General features: G+C 48.9%; 1 protein-coding gene across 7 annotated transcripts in view; it reads left to right on the top strand.

The window, feature by feature from the left end:
* AKNA (AT-hook transcription factor) overlaps positions 1 to 17,091 on the top strand; it is a 76,115-nt gene that overhangs the window by 16,600 nt on the left and 42,424 nt on the right. For 6 of the 7 annotated variants that reach the window (XM_049895053.1, XM_049895050.1, XM_049895048.1 and 3 more), the window contains 5 exons: positions 2,030 to 3,090; positions 5,231 to 5,305; positions 10,134 to 10,290; positions 11,240 to 11,394; positions 15,072 to 15,131. In XM_049895053.1, the coding sequence (XP_049751010.1) occupies positions 2,030 to 3,090; positions 5,231 to 5,305; positions 10,134 to 10,290; positions 11,240 to 11,394; positions 15,072 to 15,131 (1,508 nt within the window). The remainder of the gene's footprint in view (positions 1 to 2,029; positions 3,091 to 5,230; positions 5,306 to 10,133; positions 10,291 to 11,239; positions 11,395 to 15,071; positions 15,132 to 17,091) is intronic. The other variant, XM_049895054.1, reaches the window with a different exon arrangement.

Raw genomic sequence — 17,091 nt, 5'->3', positions numbered from 1 at the left:
TGGGATTGAACCCAGGGCTCCATGGCTGCAAAGTCCACACTCTTCACTCCATTTCACTACCACCAGAAGTAGAGACAAACTCACCTGCATGTCTGGGCCCTGGGTTCTAGGTCTAGGAACACTCTGAACCACTGTGGGATCCTCAGCAGGTTACTTAACCTCTCCAGGTTTCAGATGTGCTGCTGTAAACAAGACAGACTTGCTGAAGGGGGTTTATGGAGTTGAGGGATGTGGATGTGCCAGGGGTGAGGGAAGGAGCACGGGGGGGCAGAGTGATGCAAGGATTATTACAAAGGTGCATCTGGCCAGAGTAGTCTGTGCTTGGTAGTACCCAGAGTGAGTCTGGTAAAACTTTGAAAATGTCCCAGAGGCTGACCCAGTGTCTAGAACAGACCAAAAAAACCAAATCAGTTGCCATCGAGTCCATTCCAACTCATAGTGACCCTAGAGGACAGAATAGAACTGCCCCATAGGATTCCCAAGGAGCAACTGGTGGATTCGAACTGCCAACCTTTTGGTTGGCAGCCGCGCTCTTAACCACTGCATCACCACTGCCTGCATGGATGATGGATGGGTGGATAGGTGATGTATGAATGTGACCCTCTAGAAGAGATGCCTCTGCTCTTTCAACTCTTCCACTTCTCAGAAGTGGAGTCACCCTCCCCGAGGGAGAGCTTGGAAACAATTCTTGAGCGGGCAGCTGTGACCTAGTAGTGACTTCTCTCCATCCATAGAGGGCATGCCCGATTCCCAGAATTGTAACAGGTGGGTGGCTAGATGGAGAGATGGGTGGATGGGTAGAGGGTTAGGTGATATATGAGCGAGTGAGTGGGTAGGTAGATTAATGGATAAATGGATGGCCGAAAGGATAGGTGGTTGGCTGGCTGGGTGAGTGGGTAAATGGATGACGTATTTCTTGAGCCCCTACTATATAATAATTACAACTCTCTATTTCCTGGGAGCTTTGCATACCTTATCTCCCTGTCTCCTTTCCTTCTTTCCATTCTGCCAAGTGCAAATATTATTGAGCACCTACTATGCGAATACAGTTGTGAACTGAAACAGACAGTGTCCTTGCTCTCACTGAGTCTGCAGTGTAATGAGACAAGTATTAATGAAACAATCACATAGGTAAATGGAAAACCACAGCTATGATAGTGTTACAAGGTAGAGGTATCCAGGCCTATGAGAACCTATAAAAGGGAGGCATTGACCTAGTCAGGAAGACCTGAGAAGACTTCCTTCATGAGGTAAAGATCAAGCTAATGCATGAAGGACAAATAGGAATTAACTAAGCAAAAGGAGGACAAGAGTCTTCCTGGCAGAGGGATCAGCACGTGCAAAGCCCCGTGGTGAGAGAGAACATGGTGTGTACGTGGTGTGGCTGGAGCAGGGAGAACTGTGAGGGGATGTGTAGACAAATGAATCAGAGAGCTAATGGGGGCCAGAGTGGCAGGGACCCGAGGACCATATTAAAGTATCAGCTCTTATCCCGGGAACAATAGGAAGATATTGACAGGTTTTAAGATGGGGGATGAGGAAGAGGATTGGAGAGATGATTAGGTGGCTGCTGTAGTGGTCCAGGCAAGGAGGAATGTTGGCTTGGGCAAAGGTGGTGGTGGTGGTGGCCTGGTAGAGCAGTAGGTGCGTCTGAGAGGTAGGTACAAGGTAAAATTGAAAGGAGCAGGTGACAGATTGGATTACAGGGGTTGGGGAAGAGAGATGGCAAGGATGGTTTCTGGCTTGGGCAAGCGGATGGGATTGTGTTGCCATTGCTGAGATGGGGAACACTGGGGGGAAGACCAGGTTTTGGGTAGGGGAGTCATGAGTTTGGGTTTGAAGCTTAAAGGACCTTTGAGACAACAAGAGGAGATGTCAGATAAGCACTTGGCCATATGGGGAACTCATTGGGATTCTTGCCATCACCACATGATGAGTAAATGTAAGCCCAGAGAGGTGAGGTGACTTAGGTAAGGTTGCACAGCAAGCTCAGACCCGATATATGCCAAGCAATGACCTGTCTTTGCAGAGATTGAAGCAGAAGATGTGGACAGCCCAGAAATTTCCAACTTGCCCTTCTACTGGTTCCCCCAACAGGATCATCAATCGGATATGACTGAAGAAGAGCCGGATGAGGCTCTCGGAAGTCCTCAGGAGGTTAAGGAAGCTGGGGAGAGCGCCCCAAGGTTGGGGTACAAGGTTGGTCTTGAGTTAGAAGGCAACGGAAGCCCTAGCTCTGTGGCTCAGGGACAGGGTCAGGCAAGAGGCTGGGTGGCCTCTGGCAACGAAGCCAGTGGAGACAAGCTTTCAAAACATTCCAAGGTCAGCCCATCTGTTGACCTCCGCTCTGCAAGGTCCTGGAGCAGTGGGACTGTGAGCCTCGGCCACCCCAGTGATAGCCTCGATAGCTGGGGAGGAGAGACCCGTGTCCCCCAGCCCGCTCCCCTGGCAGAAACTTCACCACAGAGCCCCAGCTGCCACCTTCTAAATCCAGATGACAGAACTAGAGGAAGTGTTCCCCAGGCAACTCCCACAGAATTCCATGACTCCTCAGCACCACCACCCCAGAGCCTCCAGTGTCCTGGAGATGGATGGAGAGAGACCACCAGCCTCTCCCACCTTCAACCCAGGGACCAAGCCTGGAAGCGGACAAGGATACCCCCTAAGCCTCTCCCTTCCCGATTCATTGGCTCCATCAGCCCCCCGAATCCTCGGCCGAGGCCAGCCCAGCAGGACAGGCTGTCCAGGCAGGGAGCTACTCTGGCTGGCCGCTCTTCTTCTGATGCCTCCAAGTATGGCCGGGGGCGGCTGAACTACCCACTCCCTGATTTCTCCAAGGTGGGACCCCGAGTGAGGTTCCCCAAAGATGAGAGCTACCATCCCCCCAAGCCAAAGAGCCACAGCCGGCAGTCTCAGGGCCCTGCAAGGCCCCTGATCTTCAAGTCGCCAGCCGAGATTGTGCGGGAGGTGCTGCTGACCACCGGAGAAGCCTCCCCAACAAAGGACCCGCCTCCTGCCCACCCCATCACCAGGGTACCCCAGGAGTTCCAGACACCAGAACAAGCCACCAAGCTGGTCCATCAGCTCCAGGTAAGCTGGACTCATATTTATGAGCTCAGGAAGGTCACCAAGGTACCTGTTGGCCTGGGTTGGAGACTGGCTGAGGTGAGGAGGCCTGGGGTCTGGCCAGAAGTCGCAGGCTGGGAAGAGAGGGCTGTATCCGTAGTCATGAAGATAGACCTAAGCTTTTTGTTCATAAGCAGTGATTGCACTCATGTTGCAAGGATAATCCTTTGTTTGTTTTTAAATTCTGTGTAAAAGTTCAAACATAAACAAGAAAGAAAGCAGTATACTGACCACCCATGTGCCCAGCACCCAGCTTCAACTATTAGCAGCTTGCCCCAGTCTTTTTCGTCTATGGCCCTGCCACACACCCCCACTGGATTATTTTGAAACGTATTTCAGACATCAAATCATTTTATTCAAAGAATATTTTTGTGCGTGTGTCACAAGATTGTTGTTGTGTGCTGTCGAGTTGATTCTGACTCATAGAGACCCTATAGAATAGTAGAATTGCCCCATAGGGTTTCCAAGGAGCTGCTGGTGGATTCAAACTGCAGACCTTTTGGTTAGCAGCCTGAGATCTTAACCACTTCACCACCAGGGCTCCGTCTTAAGATCAGGACTCTATTTTAAACAAAGCCGTTATCACTCCGAAAAGTTCATGTCAACTCCTTAATATCAAACATGCAGTCAGCGTTCAGCTCTTCCGATGTGTCTCACAAATGGTGTGTTTGTTTCAGTATGTCCGAGACAGGAGCCAAACAAGATCCAGATATTACGTTAGGCCAATGTGCCTTTCAAGACTCTGTATTTTTTTCCCTGAATTTTTTTACAAATATTCTTTAATCTATAGGTTTCTCCCCCTTCTCATTTCTTCCTTGTTAGGGAGCCCTGGTGGTACAGTGGGTAAACGAGTTTGAACCCACCAGCCCCTCCATGGGAGCAAGATGTAGCAGTCTGCTTCCGTTACAGCCTTGGAAACCCTACGGGGCGGTTCTACTCATCCTATAGGGTCGCTGTGAGTTGGAATTAACTCAATGGCAGAGGGTAATCTCTTTGCTGAGGACACCAGATCCCTGCTGTGGACTTTCCCGCATTCTGGGCTTTGCCGGCGCACCTGGGATATCTATCAGTGTGCCTGTGGTGCTGTTTTTCCTGTACGTTGGGAGACGTAGAGCTGGAGGCCTTTCCCGCTTGTAATAATCTGTTCATGTGGCTGTTTTCCTTCAAGACTCTGAGCACCAAGCAGATAGGGTTTTTTTGGCCAGAGCACTTCATAGGTGGTCTGTGTGCTTCCCTCAGGAGACAATGATGTCTGCTGGCCTCTCGCTTTTGATGGTCATTGTCTAGATCCAGCCGTTCATTTGAGGTGGCACAATGGCAGGATGTTCTGACGGTAGTGTTGCATTGTTCCTCCTGCAGTTATTTGCTGGGGTTCTTCAATGCAGTAAAACTTGCCCTCATCAACTATTTGGCTACCAAGGTGTTGTTCAGGTGGAAAAGGCTAAATAAATGCTTGATTCTGTCTTTTATTGAATCCTGTTTTTCCAGTAATGAGTCAGTTCCCTTCAAAGATGACCAACGACATTTGCTTTCTTTTTTTTTCCTGTAATAACTTATCTTAACGAAACACTTTGGTTTGGTTTAAGGTAAGTAGTGACTGAGTAGGTGGAATTGTGATTTTCGAGTCTTCTATTTTTTTACTGTTCAGTCACTCATTCCATCATTCACTAAGTCAATCATTCATTAAAAATACCTATTAAACACACACTAGGGACACTGGGAACAGAGCACTGGGAAAGACAGATGTGAGCTTGCCCCCACGGAGCCACAGACAGGCAGGGAATTCAGACAAATAAGGAAGTCACTTCAGTCCCTGTGATGGGAGTCAGGCATCAAGGTAAAGCAGCCCAGAGGCCCACATCCCGCACTCACTGTGTGACCACGACAGTGGAGGAGGAGATGGTCGGCCAGTTCTCCTGGCGCCTCTGACACTCCCAAATTTGGACGTATGAGCCTGAAGGGGTCTGCTCTGCTCCCACCATCAAACTCTTTTACTTTGAGGAACCCAGAAGTGCCCATGGGCAGGATGGGGGGGGTTGCCTACAAGGGGTCTCCCAGCAAGGAGGGGTTGCTGTGTGACCATGTCGCTCTCCCTGTCCTGCAGGAGGACTACCACAAGCTCCTCACCAAGTACGCAGAGGCTGAGAACACCATTGACCAGCTGCGCCTGGGGGCCAAGGTACCAAGGCTGGGGTTCTGGAGGTGTGAGCTGGGACCCCAGGGAGATGATACTTTCCCATAGTCTTAGAGAAGAGCTACGGCCTTTTGCATCTTCTGAGAACTTAAGGACTTTGTTTTACCACAAGTCTCTCTGATCTTGACAATGACCTTGCCCTTTCTGGGCTCAGTCTCCTTTGCTGTTGATTAGCTGTGATGTCCTTGAATCCTACAATCCCAGAAGCCCAGGAATTTCACCAGAAGCTCCCCTGTTCTAGGTGGGCTCTGGAGTAAGACCACCTGAGTTTGACTACTGGTTCCATTACTGATCAGCTGTGTGACCTTAAGGAAGTTACGTGGGCTCTCTGAGCCTCAAGGGTGTAGCAGAAAATTTCTGCTCAGCCCCTTGTACTTGTTTCCTGGACCTGACCCTTCCTGAATCACACATTTGCCTTTCTCCTTCCACACTGTCTCCCCCACAGACTTTCCTCTCACCTCTGACCAAATGCCCGAGGGTGTGAGGCAGGGAGAGTATGTAGGAGGAAATCCATCCACCACCGCCCCCCCAATAAAGCTGGTTGCAGCCCTACCCGGCCCCCACCCAGCTTGAGAGGAGGCTGTGAATTCTGCACCTTCTGCTTTTCTGGGGTGAAGCAGGAAGTGGGAAATTTTGCAGACCCTCGTGGCTTCCGGCCTGCCCTGTAACCCCCTCTTGCCCCATCAGGCAGCTGTGGAGGAGTGGGTGGGGACCTACAGTGCAGAGATGGGAACCTTCTCTGCATTCCCACCAGCTCTATCTCCCAGGGCCTGCACAGGCCTGCTCCCCGACATGTTCCACGATCCCTCCCAGCTGCCAGCTCTGCTCACAGCACATCTAGAGGCACTTCCTGTGACCCACAAGTGGGAGGCAGCCATGTTGAGAAAACTGAAGGGGCCCTGTTCTAGAAGCAGGGGTTCTCATGCGTCCCCACACCTGCAGGCAGGCCTCTTCCCATCCTGTCCTGTTTGGGCACATCTGTAAAGGGGGTTGATCAGACCTGCCTCTGGAAGCCAACAGGCGAGACCAGATGTCTACAGTTCCTTCCAGTTCTGTGAACTACTGAGCCAGATATGGGGGGGAGGGATGGGGGGGTTGGTGAGGCATGTGTGTGTGTGTGTGTCTGTGTGTCCGTCAGAGAAGGGAAAGTGGTAGAAGCTGGGAATGGTTCACGCCCTTTCTGGAGCAGTGATTCCTTGGCCTGAGGTTCTCCTCAGGGGAAGGTATGCACAGTTAAACTCGACTCTGCCAATCTAACTGCCCCTCAGTATAATCTCAGAGCATCTGGCGGCTGCCCTAGAAGAGCAACATGGAGCGGGGCTCCCAGTCCCAACCCCAGAGGAAAACTGGGAGCCCCAGAGTGGGATGGTGGCTTACCCCAGGTCCCATGGGAGCCTGAAGGGGAGCTGGGATGGAAGCTGGACTTTCTCACTTTGTCTAGGAATTGTGCACTCTACCCCAAATTTCCTGCTCAGAGCACTTCTCAGGGGGGCCCAGTTCAAACAGAGCTTGGGGGGACCCCCCTGGACCTGCTGAGCCCCCTTCACTGTGCTCAGAGTTCACAGGGGGAGAAGTGGGCCAACCTGAAAGAAGCCAGGCTGGGGATGTTGCTCTGGGCCACCCAAGCCACCCCTGGTGGGTGGGGGAGGGGCAGCAACTGGTGGGGACCAACAGGAAGGAGACTGACATTTGCTGAGCAGTTAAAAAGTGCCAGGGCCCAGGCCAAAAAAAAGCCACGTGCACCCCAATTGTCATCTCATTTGATCTCCATGTGAAGAAACTGAGGCTTTGCCAGATGGAATGGCTTGCCCAATACCTTACAGCTAGTAAGAGGCCAGCGAAGTTGAGAGCAGGGCTTCAGGTTCAAACCCCTGCTGGGAATTTGCATTTCTAACAAGTTCCCAGGCGGTGATAATGCTGCTGGTTAGGGACAATTCTGAGAACCCCTAGTAGAGCAGTGGTTCTCGGAATTTATTAGACATAGAATCACCTGGGGTCGTATTAAAAGGTAGATCCTGATTCAGTATGTCCTGGGTGGAACTGGTTTGAAGCCCTGGTTGAGAATGAAACCTAAGTCTGTCTGATTCCAGAGTGGGTGCTCTTTTCCCCATGCCTGGGTAAGCTGGCTTCAGGCCTTGGCCCTGGGGTATGTGGCAGAGGCAAGGCAGAATGGCAGAAGAATGACAGCCATACCTATACTACTACTACTACTACTAAGTGATGTGTACGACTGTGGTCTTAAGTAATGTGTACTTGGGGAAACTGAGGCACAGAGTGTTTAAGTAATGTGCCCAAAGTCACTTGACAAGTAAATGCCAGAGCTGAGGTTTGAACCTAGCAATATGGTGTCAGAACCTACTATTAACCACCACCTTCTCTAGCAGAACCAGAATAGATAATCAGGGGATCGGTAACAAGGGAGGCTGACCAGGTCCCCTGTTTGGGCCCCACCATTCCACAGTCTGGCCTAGGAACACCGGTGGACCCCTGAGCCTGGGGTGGGGGCAGGGTCAGGGAGCCCAGCTATGGGGCTGGGAGGGAATCAGGCAGGGGAGTCATCAGGAGTCCCTGGTAGGCTCTGCTCCCTACACTGGCGTCATCAGAGTTTATGGCCATCCACTGCGTTCACTGCCTTGTTGCCTGGCACTTGCCTGCACCCTGTTTCCCCACCTCAGCTGTAGGGGAATCTGAGTGACTACAAGGGGTTGGGGAGACTAGCAATCACCTCAGAAAGAATTGGGGGGAGGGCATAAAACCGCCTCTCCCAAAGTGTGTTCAGATGTTCACTAGTTTGTCCAGAGCCCCTGGTAGTGGGGGGGGGGGGTGGGGGGGGGGAGAGGAAGGGGGTGTGATGAGGGAGGCTTCTGTGTTCAAAGGATTTGGCAAAACACTTCCTTCTCTCTCCCCGCTCCCCAGGTCTATTCATAAAGCCATTAGCATTTTAAAGGCTGTGAGAAATCCTTCTGTGCAGAGGATATTCATTCGTTTAACCCAGCGTTTCCCAAACTCACTGCTCAGCCAGTCACAGAATCCTGATGAGCTCCCCCCGCCACCCCCCCCACCCCCACACCAGTATCTGTGGAGCATCTTTGGGACATACCTACTTTAAAAGGGATGCCCTAGCCCCCTGGGTGGGTCCAGGCTGTGTCCAGGGAAGCAAGTGCTGGGAGGGCCAGGCCTGAGCAGCTCCGAAGTTGCTCCCCCACCCCCCATCTATGGGCATCTGCACATACTTTTGACTCCTTGTTTTTTTCAAGCTCCTCTTTGATGCCTGAGACAAAGGGGCTTCGTGGCTTCCCTGGCCCTCTCCCAGCCTGGGAGCTGCTTGTTTCTAGCCCCCCAGCCCCTATGTTGCACCTTGGTGGGCCCAGGGATCTGGGTGGGGAGCACAACAGGGACCCTCCCCTGGGACTTGGGTCACCTCAGGCAGGGAAGAGTACTGGGGGACCAGCCCTGACAGGCGAGTGTGAGCAGATGGCCAAGGGGATTATTAAAATCCTGCTTTGTTCTCATTCAATGACGCCAGCCCTAAAAGCGGGGAAGGGAATGGTCCCTCACTTTGGAGTGGATTTTCTGCCACAGCCAAGACGTGAATAGCTGCTCAAGCGGGAAGAGGCTGCCTGCCTGGGGGCCAGAAAGCCACCTCTATCAGGCTGCCCTGACTCCTGCCCATCAGCTGACCTTGGGGCAGCAGAGGGGCAGTAAAAATAACTCACCTGACACCATGACAAGCAGGCGCCAATGAGGCAGACGGGACAGTAGCTTTTCCAAGGAGATGCTATAGAAGAGTCATGCAGTTTCTCCAATGGGAAATGCTTCCATGATGGTTGCGTAGATGACGATGGTGGTGGTGGTGGTGATTATGGTGGTCATAGTGGCGATGTTGATGATGGTGGTGATGATGGCAATGGTGATGGCAGCCGCTGCCATTTATTGAGCCCTCTGTGCACAGAGTGGTTAAGTCAGCTGCTCCAAGACTCAAAGGTGGGGAGTTGGAGCCTGATGTGAACGCTGAATCTGTCTACAGAGCCCACGCTCTAAACTTTGAGTCTGCAGACTTCCTGTGAAGGGCCAGATAGGAAATATTTTAAGCTTTGTGGCCCACATGCAGTCTCCGTCACAAATATGCAGCCCTCTGCCTCTGTAGCACAAAAACAACCACAGACATTACAGAAACAAATGAGTATGCTGTGCTTACTAAAAATTTATTTGCAACAACAGACCATAATTTGCCAATCTCTGCTCTACATCATGGTACAATATGTGGTTCTCTTAAAAGTTGGCACTTCAAATGGTCTTCCTTGGTTATCTGCCTGACTCTAGACTTCTCTCCCACAAACTGGGCTGTTTACAATAGTAATCGGATCCTCGAAGGGTGGAGATTTATATTATATATTGGTTATGATATATTATAAATTATTATTACAAGTATGATTAATAAAAATTCATAAGAGTTGAAACCATAGGCTTTTGGGTTCTACAGAGCAGGTTTTCATCCTCGTTTAAGTACTTATCAACTGGAGGTTTTAAGTACGTGAGTTAACCTCTCTGAGTCTTGGTTTCCTGTTCTGTAAAATGTGGTCATGGCCCCTGCCCTGCCTCCGTTTCAGGACTGCTATCAAAAGAGAATGAAAGGGTATGCAAACCCTTCACCAGTGTTTGGCCCCCCACCAAGGACTTCATTAAAAGGCAGGATTTAGTCTAACAAGTCATGTGTGTTGAGGGCCTGAATGAAGGTATGACTGAAAATGAGGCTTTTTGGGTAGGTTTGGCCAAACTTGATTCAGCTCTGCCTGTTCCCCCCCGCTCCCAGGTGAACCTGTATTCAGACCCACCCCAGCCCAGCCACGGTGTCCACATGGGGACAGTATCCCAGGGGACCAAGGTCTTGTCCTTCACCATTCCACAGCCCCGCACAGCAGAGTGGTGGCCAGGCCCCACAGAAGCCCCTCAGGCCTCTGAGGTTTCAGGTAAGTCTGAGAGAAGAAATGTGGCTGAGGGACCCTCCTGGCTGTGATTCTGCTCTCGGGGTATGTGTTCACCCTGGGATGGCACTGGCTTGGCGGGGGGCGGGGTGCAGTGAGGCGAGGCCCTTTAACTTGCAGAAGTCAAATGCAGATGTAGAAAGTGTCCTATTCTGAGTCAGAGTAGCCTCTTTAAGCCCTGGCCCTGCCATGTTAGCTGGGTAATCTTGGGTGAGGTGCCTAACAAAGAGCAGTGTCATTTGTGGAGCCACAGAGGCCAGGCCCTGCATTAAGCCCTTGACATCCTTGATCTCTGTCAGTCCCCCATCAACCTGGTAAGTCCGCACTGTTGTTACCCCACTGACTGTTAAGAAGGCCAAGGCTCAAAGAGGTGACATGCTGAAGGGCACACAGCCACTACGTGGAAAGGCCAGGACCTGAACCCACATCTTTCTGAGTTAAGCCCACACTATTGACTGCGACATTGAGTGGCTTGGTTTGGTGGGGGAAATGTAAGGATCGGGAACCCAGAGGCTTGGTGTTGTCTCCGTTAATTCTAGCTGTGTGATCCAGGGCAGATGTAGACCTTGTTTTCACCTATAGAAGGGGGAGAACACTCTGCCCTGCACACTGCCTCAGGCTGATGTGAAGATGGCTGGGATTACTGAGCTGTAACTAGTTGGTGGAGGTGGTGGTTTTGGGGTTAGGTATTGTCTTTCAGGAAACCCTAGTGGTGTAGTGGTTAAGTGCTACGGCTGCTAACCAAAGGGTCGGCAGTTCGAATCCACGAGGCGCTCCTTGGAAACTCTACCGGGCAGTTCTACTCTGTCCTATAGGGTCGCTATGAGTCGGGGGAATCGACTCGATGGCACTGGGTTTGGTTTTTGGTTTTATTGTCTTTCAGCCCCCAGAGGGACTCTTCTTGACTCCAGCCTTCTGTGGTTGTGTATTCCAGGGTGGCAGTCAGCCCAAGGAGACCTGAGTTCCTCCTCACCCACCAGCGCCTCCACCCCAGGGTGGCTTCAGGAGAACCAGGGTGTTGCCAAGGACCAGCCATCAGGGGAGCGGACCCAGGCACTGGCTTCTCAGGTCAGCCGGTTCCTGGCCAAGGTTAGTGGAATCCTGGCTTTACCTGGTGAAAGCAGAGCCTCTGGCTGCTTGGATAAGGCCAGCTTGTCTGTCTTCCTGCCTCAGACCCAGAGTTAACTCAGCCGTCTGGGAAACGCAAGCCCCTCCCCTGGCTTTAGAGACCACGTGGCTCCAGCCTCCACCTTGTCACCCAGAGCTAGGTTTACACCCTTTTGCTTTTGGCTTTGAGTCTCAACAATTCTTCCAGATGTTCTGGGAAGTATCTCATGATCTGCTCTTGGGGGAGACTCTCAGCTCTTTCAGGATTCTGGAAGAGTAAGGGAACCTTCACACCACCTTCTTTTTCCAGGATAAATTGCCGTGCTTCATTAGTTCATTTCATTAGAGAAGTCAGTCTCAGTTACCTCTCAAAGGACCTTTAGATTTTCATCAAACAGTCCAACTAACTGTGAATTGTTCGTAGACTGTTATATGTACACACTTGGTCTTACTCCCGAAGTGCTTTAAAGCATCTTATGAAAATACGTACATTATAACCATATTCTGGAAATGGAAGTAAGGAAACTGGGGTAAAGGGAAGTAAGGGTAGTAAAAATAAACTGAATTTAGGAAGAAATGAACAAACAAAATGTTCTCCGGGGCCCTGAACACTACCAGAGTCAAACATTTGGCTTTGAGCTTCCTAGTTGTTGATGCAAAAAGGGGAATGCGATAGTTACATGTATCACCAAGTCCATAAAACAAACTAATTCCTTCAGAGAAATACCACCACTTTTTGGTAACAGCTTTATTGAAGTATTGTTTACATACCAGACAATTCACCCACCTAAAGTGTATGGGTCATTGGTTTTTAGCATAGTCACAGAGTTGTGCAACCATCTCCACAGTCAATTTTAGAACAGTTTCGTCACCCAAAAAGAAACTCCATGCCCATTAAGCAGTCCCTGCCCGTTACTCCCTAGCCCCAGCCTCTGGCAACCACTAATCTACTTTCTGTCTCTATGGGATTGCTTATTCCGGGCATTTCATCAAAATGGAGTCATACGTATGTGCCCTTTGGTGTGCGACTTCTTTGAGTATAATGTTTCCAAGGTCCATCCCTGTTGTAGCATGCGTCAGTACTGTGTCCCATTTTATCATCACCGTGCTTGGTCCACTAACTGAAGAGGCATTTCTTCCTTGTCCTGTGTGTTATCCATAAACTAAAGCAAAGCCAAGTCATCGCACTGACCCGGAGCTGGGTTAGGCTGTGCTCCGCCCACCTGCTCACCCCTCACCATCTAGAACTGCACCATCTGATGCGGGAGCCGCTTACATGTGGCTAGTCCAAACTGAGATGTCTTGTAGGTGTCAAATGCACACTGGATTTCAAAGATTTAGTACAAAAAAAAAAGAATATAAAATATGTCATTAATAATTTTTGTATTGATTACATGTTGAGATGATATTTTGTATTAAAGTACATTATTAAAATTAATTGTACCTGTTTCTTTTTACGTTTTTAATGTGGCTACTAGAAAATCTTTAATTATGTATGTAGCTCACATTATATTTCTATTTATGTTAGCAGCCAAGTGCTTAACCACTGTCCACTGTGCTGCCAGGGCTCCTGAATATATTATGTAAATTATATAATTGTATATTATAATCATATACAAATATATAATGTATTATGGTATTATAAATAATACCATATAGGGCAGAGTAGAGCTGCCCCATAGAGTTTCCAAGGAGCACCTGGTGGATTTGAACTGCTGACCTTTTTGGTTAGCAGCTGAATGCTTCACCACTGCGCCATGAGGGGCCTATTTATATTATAAATATACTATCGTCTTATATATTTATAATATATAATTATATTATATGACTTATTAATTATATTGTTTAATTTTGTAATATATTTTAACACTGATCTGGATTTTTACTAGAAGTGACAAACCCAAAACCATTGCTCTCAAGTCGATTCCGACTCATAGTGACCCTATTGGAGAGAGTAGAACTGCCCCCCATAGAGTTTCCAAGGAGTGCCTGGAGGATTTGAACTGCCAACCTCTTGGTTAGCAGCTGTAGCCCTTAACCACTATGCCACCAGGGTTTCCGAATACACACAGATGATAAAAACCCTCGCACAGTACAAAGGGTATATTCATGGAAAAATCATTATTTTCTCCCATCCTTGCCCTTCTGTCCCTCAGTCCTCTAAGGACTCACAATGTTACCAGTGTTGAGCACTCATGCAAAAATGTTCATTCACACCCATGTCTTTATAGAAATGGTTTCATAACTAGGTACGTTTTACTGTACTTGACTTTTTTTTTTTAATTTGTGCTTTAGGTGAAAGTTTACAGTGCAAATTAGTTTCTTATTCAAAAATGTATGCACAAATTGTTTTGTTTCATTGGTTGTATTCCCCACAGTATGTCAGCACTCTCCGCCTTTCCCTTTACACTCCAGGGTCCACGTGACCATTCATCCAGATTTCCTGTCCCTTCCTGACTTCTTGTCTTTGCTTTTGGGCAGGTGTTGCCCATTTGGTCTCCTATACTTGATTGAACTAAAAAGTACATTCCTCGTGTGTTATTGTTTGTTTTACAGGCCTGTCTAATGTTTGACTGAAAGGTGGACTTCGGGAGTGGCTTCAGTTCTGAGTTAGCAGGGTGTCCAGGGGCCATAGTCTCGGGGTTTCCTCCAGTCTCTGTCAGACCAGTAAGTCTGGTCTTTTTTTGTGAATATGAGTTTTGTTCTACATTTTTCCCCAGCTCTGTCCAGGACCCTCTGTTGTGATCCATGTCAGAGCCATGGCAGTTGGTAGCCGGCCACCATCTAGTTTTTCTGGGCTCAGGCCGGTGGAGGCTGTGGTTTATGTGGTCCATTAGTCCTTCAGACTAATATTCTCCTTGTGTCTTTGGTTTTCTTCATGCTCCTTTGCTCTGGACAGGATGGGACCGATAGATGTATCTTAGATGGCTATACTTTGACTTTTTTATTGTCGTAAATTGAAATATTTATTTTGGCATAGGCAATTAATTCACATGGTTTAAAGTACAAAAGGAACAAAGGACATGCAATAGAAAATCTCCCTCCCATCCTTGTCCCCCAGCCATTCAGCTTTCCTTCCCAGTTTCTTGTGCATTCTCCCAGAAATAGTTTATCATATACAAGCAAATGTTTTTATATTTTTTATTCCCTATATATTTTATACAAATGGTAGCATACTCTGCACACCATTTTGGTTCCTTGCTCTGAGACTGGAAAATAGATCTTGGAGACACTGATGTATCAGAACACGCAGATGCGCCTTCCTCTTAATGGCTGCATGCTTTCCCACAGATAGGTGTTTAGGCCTCTTCCTGTCTCCCCCAACCAAGCTGCAGTAAGTATCCTGGCTTGTAGGCGTAAAGGAACATGAGCAAATGTGCTTTGCTATCCATAAATTCCGGGGGGGTTCCACTTTGAAAAATCAGCCATTGGAATCCCTGTGGAGCACAGTTCTTCCCAGGGCTGCCTAGCTGAGGCCAAGGATAGAGTTGGTTTCCAGTGCTAGCCTCCCTGTGGTTGACAGACAGCCCCCACCCCGAGGCCAGGCCCCACTTCTCATGCCAAACCGTGGATGTGATGTGGCCATTGTGGGAGTCTGCAGGACACATCTTCCTGAGCCCAGGTTAATGGAGCATGTTCCTTCCCCTTTCCATGTCCAGGTGGAGTCCTTTGAAGACCTGGTGCATGCAGGACAGCTCATGCCACAGGACCAACTCAAGGTATGCCCAGCTTAGGAGAGGCCCATGGAGCTTCCAGGCAACTGCTCTGTCTCCCATAGCTGAGTCTCTGAAGCTTCGTTTGCTTCAAGACCAGTGAATCCCAGGCACAGCATCTCCTTTTACAACAAACAACTCCTGCTTGGGTTTCCATAATTACAATCATTAATAGCAAAGTACTTACCACTTTTTAAGCAATGATACTGTGTGGCAGGCACTGTGGTAAGCCCTTGATGTACATTATTTCATTATATCATTATACAAATCCAACGAGACAGTTGTAGTCATCACCTCTGTTTAACTGGATAGAACTGAGGCCCAGAGAGACGAAGCGAAGGCCATACAGCTAGTAGACGGCAAGGCCTGGATCCCAACCCAGTTCTGCTGGACTCCCAAGTCCAGGGCCATGACCATCACCCCGCACTGTTCCCCACAATTATCCTGCTTCTCAGTAGCCAGAAAAAGGCTGTTTCTCTTTTCCTTTTTTTTCATAGCCAAAAATTTGGAAAGGAGAAAAAAGGAAGGCGAGACCTCTAACCTAACAGTTATTGGCTTATTTCTGTTAGGGCTTTGGTCTCTGTATTTTTTTGGTTTATAGTCATAGAGGAGTCTCTGGATGATGCAAATGGCTAGCGCGCTTAGCTGCTAACTGAAAAGTTGGCAGTTCAAACCTACCGAGAAGCACCTTGGAAGAAAGGTCTGGTAGTCTACTTCTGAAAGATTAGCCAGTGAAAACCCTATGGAGCACAGTTCTATTCTGACATACATGGGGTTGCCATGAGTTGGGATCGACTCCATGGCAACCGTTCTTGCTGTTTTTTATAATCATGTATAAAGTTTAGGTTCCTGCTGCACCAGTCAGGTCTCAGTAAGGCGCAGATGGATTTCTCAAAGTGGGGTATGCAGGGGGTCGAAGAAAGGGAGTGTTCACAGAGCTGTGGGCAGTGACAGGGGAGCCCGAGTGGATTGGATAGGCCTCCAGCATAGCAACCACCAGGAGCTGTTTCTACTCCCAGGACCTCTCTCATCCCACCCAGGATCTCCTGTGGGTGTGCCTACTGGACAGACCCAATGGAAAGCCAGTGGGTGGGGAGCCCAGCTGATGCTCCACCCACCAAGCAGAGTGGGGTGAGGGACTGAGAGAGGTTCTGGAGTGGGGGGTGGAGAGTAACCAGCACCCCTCCTTTGCAAACAGATACCCCGGTACTAGTATTTTCCTGTTATTATATAGACACCGTTCACGTTTTTGCGTTTACAGATGTGTGGTATGTATCATATCAAGTGAGCTTAATGCATTTGATGCAAGAACAAAAAAGATCCTTGGAAACGAAAACCATTTATTTTCTTCCTCTCTATCCTAATTTCTCCATACCCAGGGAGGTTGAGAGCTATTGGAAGAGCAAGCTTAACAGAGGACTGGGCTCTAGGTTGTCATTGGCCTTGGTCTGCCCGCAGCGTAGAGTGAGTAGGATAGCCATGATGATGATAACGAGTCTGGAATAATGACCCCACCTTCCATAGTTTTAGCCATGTATTAGCTATTATCACATTTACTGCGGGGGGCCTGGCATAATTGTTAGGACCATAAACTCTGGAGCCAGGGGGCCTGGGTTCAAATCTTAGCTCTGCAACTTGTTCACACTCACTGTGTGACCTTCCCCAATTGAGATAACCTTTCTGTGCCTCAGTCGGGTTGTTCTCCCCATAAATTACCCCACTCATTAGGATTGTAACGCAGATTCGGTGAATGAATGCAAAGTGCTTTAGCCCAGAGTCTCAATGCCCTGTAAATGTTAGTCATCATTAGCAACAATGTGATGACATTGTTTGTCTCCGTAGTCTATAAGAACGTGGGAAAAGGGTGACTTGGTGTCAGCAGCCCACAGTTTAACAAATCAAGAATGAGAATCCAGGGTCTCTCAAGTACTAGGTCCTTATGGGGACATAATGACAGAATGTTTGA

The sequence above is a fragment of the Elephas maximus genome, chromosome 9 (assembly GCF_024166365.1).
Source record: "Elephas maximus indicus isolate mEleMax1 chromosome 9, mEleMax1 primary haplotype, whole genome shotgun sequence".
Classification (NCBI taxonomy): domain Eukaryota; kingdom Metazoa; phylum Chordata; class Mammalia; order Proboscidea; family Elephantidae; genus Elephas; species Elephas maximus.
This window is presented reverse-complemented; position numbering and strand designations above follow the sequence as displayed.